This window comes from Symsagittifera roscoffensis, chromosome 4, assembly GCF_963678635.1.
Source record: "Symsagittifera roscoffensis chromosome 4, txSymRosc1.1, whole genome shotgun sequence".
Classification (NCBI taxonomy): Eukaryota; Metazoa; Xenacoelomorpha; order Acoela; family Convolutidae; genus Symsagittifera; species Symsagittifera roscoffensis.
The window spans coordinates 39,779,674-39,790,292 of record NC_087065.1 but is presented as its reverse complement, the minus strand read 5'-3'; the positions used below and the strand labels follow the sequence as shown (position 1 = coordinate 39,790,292).

Sequence of the window (10,619 nt, the reverse complement as noted above, 5' to 3'; positions counted from 1 at the left end):
AATTGCTTATCAGATCATTGCAAGCATAATCAAGCTATTTATTACTAAGCAAGCTATTCAAGCTATAAAACTTTTAATTTATTTCATAGCGGGTAACAGTTGGCTTAAGCTTAAATTTTCTTAAAAACGGCTGCTTTTTTAAATTGATACGTTTCAGACTGAACTGAAACAGCAAACACAAAAATTTGGACGAAAAGTGGACAGGTACTGACAAGAATTGACAATGAATCGTGTTAATTTTTTAAAAACGTTTTGATCTATGCCTTCATAAACATTGTGCGTCCATAGCGCATTCAGACTTCAATTGTAAATATAAGATTTTGATTTATATACTTTTACCTTTATGTTTTTCCTTTATGTTTAGCTAAAACCTTTAGAAGTAAATCTTAGACTTGAGTAGAAGCAATTTTCTTTGTCGATTGTAAATAATATTTAAAAATATAAAACGAACAAGGATACCTTGTTACTGTGCAAGTAGCACAGAATGATCTGACCAGGGTCTTAAAAAAACTACGATTTAATAAATTTTTTTTCCAAATTAGTGAAGTTTCTTCTGCTTGGTGTGACAAAAATATCTGACTTAAAACACATTTTCGACATATTAGACAATCATAGTAATATAGGTAAATGGGACTCAAAGTTTTGTAGAAAAATGACTAGAAAAAGTTTTAAAAAATCAAAAAATGTTTCAAACATATTTGCAAATACAATTTCAAACATATTTTCGAAGTTTGTGGTTCCCAAAAAGCAGCTAAAAAACTTCAAAATTATTTTCACTTGCTTAAAACTAAGATTTAAGGTTCTAAACTAGGCATCATTTGGCTGTTGTAAGCCTGCTCGCTTGCTTTGTTCGCTCGAAATAAAACAAAAACTCTAAAATTTCAAACCGGTTTTTCTCGACACTGGGCTTTAATGTGATATACATTTTAATATGAAATCACGATTAAAAGAGCTTTAATATGATATATCTTTCAACCCAGTCCGATGATTTTTCGTGGTACCTGATTTTGCGGGAAAAAAACTATAAGACCCGAATACAAAATTCCTCCCCATTTTTGAAATGGTCGGAACAATAAACGGTGAACAAAAGCACCAATATTTAACGTAATTCCCTCATAATTTTGTATTCTTCCAAGAAAAACACCCTTAAAATTGAATTTGAAGTTGTTTTTAAGATTTTTACAGAACAACGCGGCTCATAGATTTTCACAAAATCTGTCTATTGGCAGCAAAGTAGTGCTGTCTCGTATCTCGGAAGCTGGCACTCGATTGGACATAGAAAACCTTCACTGGTGCGTCATTAGCACAAAAAATATCAAAACATTTCTGAAAAGCCACTATTTGGTTCTTGACTGAAAAAAAAACTCGTAGCAAAATACGTGAAATTAAATAGTAATTTGAATATTATCATAAATTTTTAAATTCGAAATCGAAAATTAATACATTGGAAATATAAGTTAAAATGAGGTCATTGCAAAACAGGGGTCCCATTGCAAAACAGGTTACGTAATGATAATACCATTATTGTTTACGCAATTGTCGTTTTCTCTAAACAATTTATCAAAGATGAATGCGGGATTAAATTTGCACTCATAAATTGTAAACAAGTTGGTACCTTATTTCTACAAGTTTGGTATATGAGTTAATTTTAGCTTCTGAATAAAAAATATGATCAATATTTGATGAGATTTGTGGCGATTGCCAAGAGTAGAGAAAATAGACTGCAGTTATTGCACGAAATTATTGCACTGTAGCATTAATCTACTGCAAAAAAAAGATTGAACAACTAAGTTGTAGAACTTGTGAGGTACGCAAAGCATTTTGGTCTTCATTGGGTTGGAATCGATTTCGTGTGATAACAGAAGAACTGATTTAATGTCATGATTTACTAATTAGTCTGCATCGGAGAAGCCTAATGCGCAAGATGTTCAAACATGGAACTTGGGATAGGGGCAGAGAACTGATTTTATTTCGGTTAGGACCTCAAGCATGGAAAGCTTCTTTTAAAGACAAAGAATACAAATTTAAAGGTCAAGCAATTGTTCATTGTTAAATAATACGAATTGAGCAATTAGTTTTCTGCTAGCTTGTAAAATTGTGTTCATAGTTCTGATATGTTCTGTTGTGTCGAGTCGTCTTCATAATCCGAGCTCTCTTCGGGTATGAAGTCGTTTGAAGTTGCCGCACCAATCGTCGCATTCAATCTGCTTTTCGACAACATTGCGGGACTAAAACCTCCGACGTTGTCTAGCTCGGAAGCTCCGTCGGAACATGATGCATTGCCAGTGAGGTATACGGGGGCGGAGGGTTTTCTAGAGGGGGGCGATGATGATCTGTGATTTGACCCAAGGAAGGATGAGTCTTCTTTCTCTGGCTGACTTAATTTGCGAGCCCTCTGGTGCTTCTGTTTTGAAGGTTTGAAATTGGACTTGTTAGAGTGGTTGTTGTCGGTGGTGTTCCGGTTGCTTCCAGAAATTGAGGAGAGCTTGAGGTCGCTATTGCTGTTTTTGCGATACCTTTTTTTGTCGTTGGGCTGTTGTGATTGGTTGGTGGAATTGAGTGCGGATACCATGGCCTGAGTCTCGGCCGAGTACTCGTATGGGTCAGTCGCGTTGGAGAAGGATGATGGAGCTGCCTACAAAAAAAAACAAATAAATTATATTAAACATAGCCAACTGACAGTTGGAAAAGAGTAATGAACGCAAGATAACAGAAAAACTTCATTTTTCCAATTTTAAGAAAAAATACATGTAACACTTAAAGCTCTTTGGATTTCACGAACAATTTACTATTGGTGCTTTTTTGATAAAAATTAACCCAATTTGAAAAAAATAGATCAATAGGTTAAATTTTTATTTAGCTAATAAATCTGATAAATAAACTCCATTTTCGAAATTAGAAGTCGATCACGTTCGTGATTTTTACACTTTTGCTGTTCGATAGTGGAGTTTGCTTTCCTTTGAACAAAAGAAATGAAATGAACTTTAAAAGAAAACAAAAGTCAAACTGCTTGAAATCAAAATTTAGCGTAACAATTTTAAGATTTTTTTTCCAGAGAAAAAAATCACAGAAAAAAATCACCAAAACCTTTATAAGAGTACTCACTATTTTCCTTACTCCTAAAAAAGTGTGTGTAAAATTATTAGCTTTTGCACAAAAAGCACAGGATGTTTTTTCCAGGTTGCTCTCGTACTGATGCAAATGTAAGAAAAACTTTACTTCGAAATTTTTCTTGATACCTCACACGTTTGCAAGGGTTCCTGACTTTGCTTCCATATAAAGTAAAGATATAAAAAAACTAACGATCGAGTTCTGACAAACCATTTGTGTCAACTTTCAGATATAAAAAAAACTAACGATCGAGTTCTGACAAACCAATTGTGTCAACTTTCAAAGAAAGACACTGATTATTGAAGCTCGGAATGTTTTTTTTTCTTCACATTTAACTTAAGATTTAACTTCAAATTTAACTTTTCTTCAGAATTTTTCTTTAGATTTGACAATTTAGAATTTATGACGAATTTCTACACTATGTTGTGAAAGACAAAGAAAATGGGCGAACAAAACTGATAAAACTGCTCATATATCAAGGCGAAATTTCTGAATATTCCGAAGTTTCTGACACCCATTTAATTGGTCTCAAATAGTTTTAGCAAAAAAAACTTTGATAAACTATATGAGTTGTATAAGGAAATATGATGAACACTTTGCTAACCGGATGTCAATTTGGATTAATTTTGTGTGCCGGGTAATTAATCGTGTTACGCTTTCAGCCTTAAAGTTGAAGTCTTCAATCTATTAAACGAATAGTTTACATAGGCTTAAAACGCATTTAGGAGAGTGCATAACACATCCACTTGTGAACACGGAAATGATTCCAGGTTAGATGTCCGTTCTTAAATCTTTTCCAAAACAATTGAAGAAAGCTAATTTGTCCACCTAATACTTGATAGATAAGAAAAAAATCACTTTGACTTAACATGGCACGTGAAGGGGACATTACTAATAACTTTTAATTGGAAATTTTGAATCTCCCAACAAGATATTTTCAGATATCTTGAATAAAAAATGAAACAATTAGGACTTTTCTGATATAAAAAATTTTGGTTTTTTGCAGCGTCTTTCTTATGAAAGATGCCGCAATCTTAAGAAAAAATATGTTAACCCAAAGAGAACATTATAGCCTAAAGCTCCATCAATTTTGTCCGACTTTTTAGTGAAAGGAAAATTTTTTTATAAAATTATAAAAGCAGTCACGGGACATTGAAGTTGCGACTTTGATTTCAAGAACTAGACTAACAGTTTTTTCTTCCGTCTTTCTTGTGTTCTGTGCAATTATTAAAAATAAATGATTGAAACTACTTGGAAGCATCTCATCAGATCAAATGCTGAGAAATCTCAACTTGAAGGTGTAAAATAGCCAGTAAACCATAACTAGTTTCAGCGGTTTCTTGCTCTGGAAACATCCTCAAAAACAAAACAATGAAATTAAATTTATTGACTCTAATTGGTTCGTAGGGAAATTGATGATCTTCACTTAGTCTCTAGACCGCGGATAAACGACAGACAAACAAATCAAAGATTAACTCGATCCGGCTATAAAAAATGGTGGTATCTGTTTTAAAGATACAGATATTAAAAGTTTTTGGGCGCTTAAGCTGGATTTGAAAAAATTTAGAGACAACATAACTGCTTATTGGAACCCTGTGTAAAGATCGAAGATGTTGTTTTTCCAAAATATCAGCTGGAATAGTTTGCTTTTTTCGACGCCGGACCAAGTAAATCTTTGAAATTTTATGTCTGTCGTTTTTACGCGGCCTAGAGAATAAGTGATAATCATCAGTTTCCCTACGAACCAATTTGAGCCAACAAATTCAAATTCATTGTTTTGTTTTTCAGGATATTTCTAGAGCTAGAACACCTCTAAAACTAGTTATGAGTTACTAGCTATTTAACGCCGTCGAGTTAAGATTTCTCTGTATTTGATCAGGTGAGATGCTTCCAAATAGTTGCATCTAGCATGTGTCAAACTTTCAATCCTATATCTTTAATAAATGCACAGAAAACAATAAAGACGTGAAGAAAAAATCCGTTCAATTACTCGTTGAAAGCAAAAACTTCCATGTCCCGTGGCTGTTCGTTGAAACTGGCCAAATTGGCAGCTAACTATTGGAGAAAAAGAAAGAATAATGATTGTAGGTGAAAAAAGTTTGCTTTTTGTAACCAAGGATATCTTCAATATGGCATACAAAATTTTCTTCGAAAACCGATGACCGAATTAGGTAAAACAAACCCCGCGCATATATATTCAATAAGTTCGTCAAAATTCGGAACAAAAGAAATGAGAGAGGGGCATTTAAAGAACATAAAAATGACACGCACTAAGTAAAGCGATAAAGAGAGAGAGAGAGAGAAACTAGAATGAATTTGAGCATCAAAGTGGGTTTTAGAGAAGGGCACCCTTGGGCGGGTGGGACAAGAGTGGAGAACACTTCCCTCATATGTTGTGGGACCAATAAAACTCTTATCATTTTCTGGTCACTGTAGTAAGTGTATTGGCAATACCATACTCACAAAGTAATGTGAAAACAATCGATGACCACTTTAGCCGAATCTTTATGGACCCATTCCAGATGTTAACGAAAAATTTCGCTCCTGCTTTCAATATTTTGCAAATGTATTTGACTAAAACCATAAATTTTATACGGATATATTGAATCAGAATTCCAAATTTCTGATAATCTTAATGATATTTGGCATAATTTAGCCGCGATCAACCGAATAAACTGAAGTAATGGCTGGGAATAGGAATGAATTGTAAACTCAAGTTACTAGGAAGGGCTTGTAATTTTCCACCTAATTTTAGCTAACTTAGATTTAAAAACAAAAGTAAGTACTCTGGTACTTTTTCTCTTCTCAATATCTCTCAAGCCAACAATTAAATCATTTCCGGCATGTTTTTTTTCCAATTTATTGATTCGTTTTGTTTGATTTATTTGTCAGACAGGAGTTAATTTTTTGCACTAGAAGTCCACAGAAGTTAAGAGGCACCAACTACCAGCGTGAATTTGAACAACTGTATGACATGAAAAAATGCCATAACGTGACCAGTGAACGCAACCAACAGTGAAAATAACAGATAATCAATTCAACGTTTAACATCTTTCATCTGGAACCATAAGTTTCTTCAATGCTTTTTATTTTCTCACTTTTCGATTGTTTACACCGTCGTATTAATTGTATGGTGATCCGCCACCCAAATATGACTTCCAAATATCTCTGCCACCACCTTGCACTCCCCCCCCCCCCCCCCACTCCGATCCTCACTCCAACCTTACCATAGAAGGCCGCAGTGTACGACGCATGTCTCCTTCACTACCCAAAAGTCTCCAGTCCTGAAAACCACCGCTCAAGGCTGTTTACGGAATACGCCACATAGTCTATTTTATCGTCTAAGTCAAACTGTTATTTCATTTGAATGGCGCTGAATGGTTATCGAATTACGGCCAAAGGCGGAATAACGGTTTATTGGCTATCGCGTATCGAGCGTAGTGCATAAATTGCGGAAGCGCCACCCCAAAAATGCACAGACGCCAGATTTCGATATATTTAAAATAAGTTATAATGGTTTTTGTTCCAATATTACATCATGTCTTCAGGGCTGCTTGAAAAATAAATACTCTTCAAATCACGCACCAATAAAATTTTCATTGTTTATTCAACGGAATGTATAATCAGAAACCAAACTCCAGGAAACAAATTCAAGGCAATTTACAAAAAAACCAATTCGTCGCAAAATTCTGAAATAATAAACTATGAAGAAAAGCCACTTAAAACCGGAGAACATAGCGAAGAGACAGTTGGAAAAGAGTCAATGAACGCAATTAAACAAAAAAAGTTACTTTTTGAAAAATTCTCAGCTTTCGAATTTCCGAGAAAAAAACTGATGGCCTCAGTCTTCTTTGAATTTCTAGAACAATTTACGGTTGACACTTTTTGATTAAATTAACCCAACTTCAGAAAACTGGATCAATAGGTAATTTTTTTTCCGCTGGCAAATCTGAAAGTTAAATTCCACTTTCGGCACTAGAAATGACGTTTTCGTGACCTTTACACTTTTGCTGTTCGATAAAGGAGTTCGCCTTCCTTTTAACAAAGGCAATGAACTGAACTTAAAAAGAAATTAAAAGTCAAACCGCAAAAAAAAAGTAAATTTGAGCCTGAACAAGTTATGAAAACTTTTCCTGAAAAAAAAAAAAAAAAAGCATCAGCCCCTATATAAGAAACTGAATTACGTTAATAGCCCTTTAAAAACATCTAACTCTTGAACAACAGATTTCACACACGTTTGCCCTTCAGAAAACGGATTCTGAGATACATAAGAAATCAAGGCAGAAAATAGATGGTAGCAAATACACATGAAGACACGCCATTCCACTCTTCGTCACACGCGCTGACCTGATTTGACCTTTGCCCTTTGGTGACCTCTTGAGAGGCACTAGATGAGGATGAAAACGAGGACTGATTGTTGTTCGAAGAGCAGCAGGAGTCTCCAGTCAGACATTTGAGACACGTGCACAGGTAATGATCATTTTTAGGCTCAGAGCAAAATTCGTCATTTTGAACAACTGATCTGTGATTGATATTACTTGTACTTAGAGAACTTAATCTTTTAGGGTACTCATTTAGAGCACAACTGATTAAGTCATGCTGTGTTTGTTTTTCCACGGCAACGATGTCGGTTTTGTTGCCAGTTGAGGCATCTTGTGTTGTTTCGGGACATAATTTCCTATCCTTATCGTCGCTTTGTGGCCTATGGTAAGTGGCTTTTTCTTCAGGTAGTTCGCCGCCATTGGGATACTGACGAACCTACATTCGGTTCACAAATTTATGTTACTTTTGGAGCATTTTGAACATTTTAACCGTTCTTAGAAATCATAGGATAAGGCATGTACATGACAAACTTTTTTTTTGCATTTTTGCCTTAAAATTATTACAGAAAACTAATCAACTGCCTAAAGTTACAAGGATAGTCGGTTACTGTGCAAATAGCTTAGAATGTTCCGACCATAGTCTTTAAAAACTACAAGATAAAAAGTTTTTTTTTTAAATTAATTTAGTTTTTTTTCTGCGTGGTGTGATCTGACGTAAAACTGAAAAACATATTCGATAATCATAGTAATGTAAGCAAACAGACAACAGATTTTGAAGATAAATGACTAGAAAAACAAAAAAAAAACATTTAAAAAATTTTTAAAACCTGAACATTGTTTTTAAAAATTTATTGTAACTCTGGATTCCCAAAATGATACTAAAATCTCCAAAAACTAATTTTACTTGAGTAAATTAAAGTTAAGCATAAATGATATATTGTTAACGGCCTACATTAAGTATAAATAAGGCTGCCGCTCATTTTACTTGTTCGAATTTAGACGAAAAACAAAAAAGGTTCAAACTGGTTTTTTAATATTGTTCGAATCACGACTGAGAGAGCTTTAATAAGAAATATCACTCAACTCTTTCCGATGATTATTTGTGATAGCTCATTTTGCGTGAAAAAAAAGGAAAAACTAAAACACACCCGAATACAAATTTCCTCCCCATTTTTCAAATGGCCGGAACAATCGGTATTTTGCAAGTGGCACAAAATGTTTCGAGAAAAGTCGTTTTGATTTTTTCAAATTGTTTTGGAAATTTCTACAATTTTAGTCAACTTTGGTGTAAGACTTCAAACTAGCAAGACTTCAAATGCTAGACTCATTAGCTGCCTAAAGAGATTAATGATGAAGTTACTCGCAATTTTTGATAATTTATTTTGAATACCTTTGCACAATTTTATGAGCGTCAATGAAAGCCCATATGTCAAACCGTTTTTTTTCTCGAAGCTGAGAGAACCTTCCAATTTTTTGGAATCTTTTTCACAGCCAATTTGATATCTCATCTATCTCCTCCAAAATTTCTGGGAAAATCAGGCAAGAAAAAACATCTCACGTCATAGTTCAATTTCACCCTATTACAACTATTGAAACAATAAAAATTAACACGTTTTAGATGCATAACAATGAAGTTTTCTGTTTTCGCATAAATACTTCTCTTTAACAAAACGCTTTATTAAAAAGATGTGAAGGCAGGTAATCTGCAACAAATGCATCTGCGCATAAATAGGGGACAAGAAATATGTTTTTTTTCATATTTTTCAAAATTTTTTGGTATGTTTTCAACATTTTTTTTCGTTTTTGGGGCGCAAGAAGATAACACTTCATGAACTACAATGCTGAGTTAAATTATCCGGACAAAACGAACAAAAGTTGAAATTTAAAATGCGGTTTTCTCAAATTGGATTGACTTTACACGAAAAATGATGAAGACAGCACTGCTTAGAATTTTGGCAGAATTAATATAGTGCATTATTTTTTTTGCCAAATTCGGTTGCAAAATTTAACCACATAAACGAACATTTTTGGCTTTTTAGCCAGTCAAAAATTACTCCAAAACTATCGGTTTAAGCGCTGACAAAATAACATTAAAGAGATCTTCTTATTTTCAAATAGGTATAATCTCCATAAAATGGCTCAAACATCTAGAATTTGATTTTAAACAAAAAGTGTGTATTTTTTCTGGCAAAATGACATTTTTCGGCTATCAATCGAAAACAAATTTATTTATACAAAACTGACACGGTTAAGCTGACACATCCTTGAACTTTGTTGGCCTATTTAAGACGCTCACTTTAATATAATTTTGTCAGCAATGGAACCGATAGTTTTGGCGTAATCATTGATTGACTTAAAAAGCCAAAAATGGTAGTTTTTAGGTAAAATCTTTGACACGAATTACTCAAAACAAATGCACCATATTAATTCTGCGAAAATTCTCACCAGTTTTTGTCCTCGTCATTTTTTGTTTAAAGTCAACCCAAATTGAGAAAACAGCAATTTATTTTTCAAGTTTTATTTGTCCGGATAATTTTATTTGCTGAATTAACTAGAATCAATTTGGCTTTCAATTGGCGCCTAACCTGCCTTATAAAAAAAATTTCCAACATTTTTTCTCGAGACTGCAAAAACACTTTCATTGGAGCCCGAGTCACGATTGAAAGAGCTTTAATTTTATAATTCACTCAATTTTTGGTGGTCGATTTAAAAAAATAACGCATGCGTATCCTAAAAGTTATAAAGTCAAGTTCGCGTCGGTATTATAATTCCTATCAAAATACCCCAGTATCTTAAACTCGTTCTACAAACTACCACAGCTGTTAATAAAATCATCAAAACAACGGTGGAACGAGAAATAGTGCCCCAAAAAGTAATAAAGTAATCATAACAAGCCAGAACATATTCTAATTTAAACCCGATGCATTGAATTGACAGGCCCAGTACCCAATTATCTTACCAGACATAACCATAATTACATTTCACTATCGGCCAAGCAGTCGAAACAACTTGTTAATCTCCAAAAAAGTCACAGTGAAAGATTTTAAAAAACGTAATTTTTAAACTCATGTTTTGACGATCTAAAAACAATACATGGCTTCTTCGGGGACCCACAACAATATTTCGGCTATTGTGACGCTAGATAAGCGAAGTTAAAAACTGCACCTCAAGGGAAGGAACACTTGA

At 33.9% G+C, this 10,619-nt stretch overlaps 1 protein-coding gene across 2 annotated transcripts in view; it reads right to left on the bottom strand.

Moving 5' to 3' along the window:
* Window positions 1-1,365: 1,365 nt before the first annotated feature.
* The window catches only part of LOC134843771 (potassium voltage-gated channel protein Shal-like), a 63,777-nt gene continuing 54,523 nt past the window's right edge, over window positions 1,366-10,619 (bottom strand). Inside the window, exons 5-6 of one of the 2 annotated variants that reach the window (XM_063860035.1) lie at window positions 7,459-7,869; window positions 1,366-2,635 (exon numbers count right to left, since the gene is read on the bottom strand). In XM_063860035.1, the coding sequence (XP_063716105.1) occupies window positions 2,102-2,635; window positions 7,459-7,869 (945 nt within the window). In that variant the 3' untranslated portion in view covers window positions 1,366-2,101. The remainder of the gene's footprint in view (window positions 2,636-7,458; window positions 7,870-10,619) is intronic. The other variant, XM_063860036.1, reaches the window with a different exon arrangement.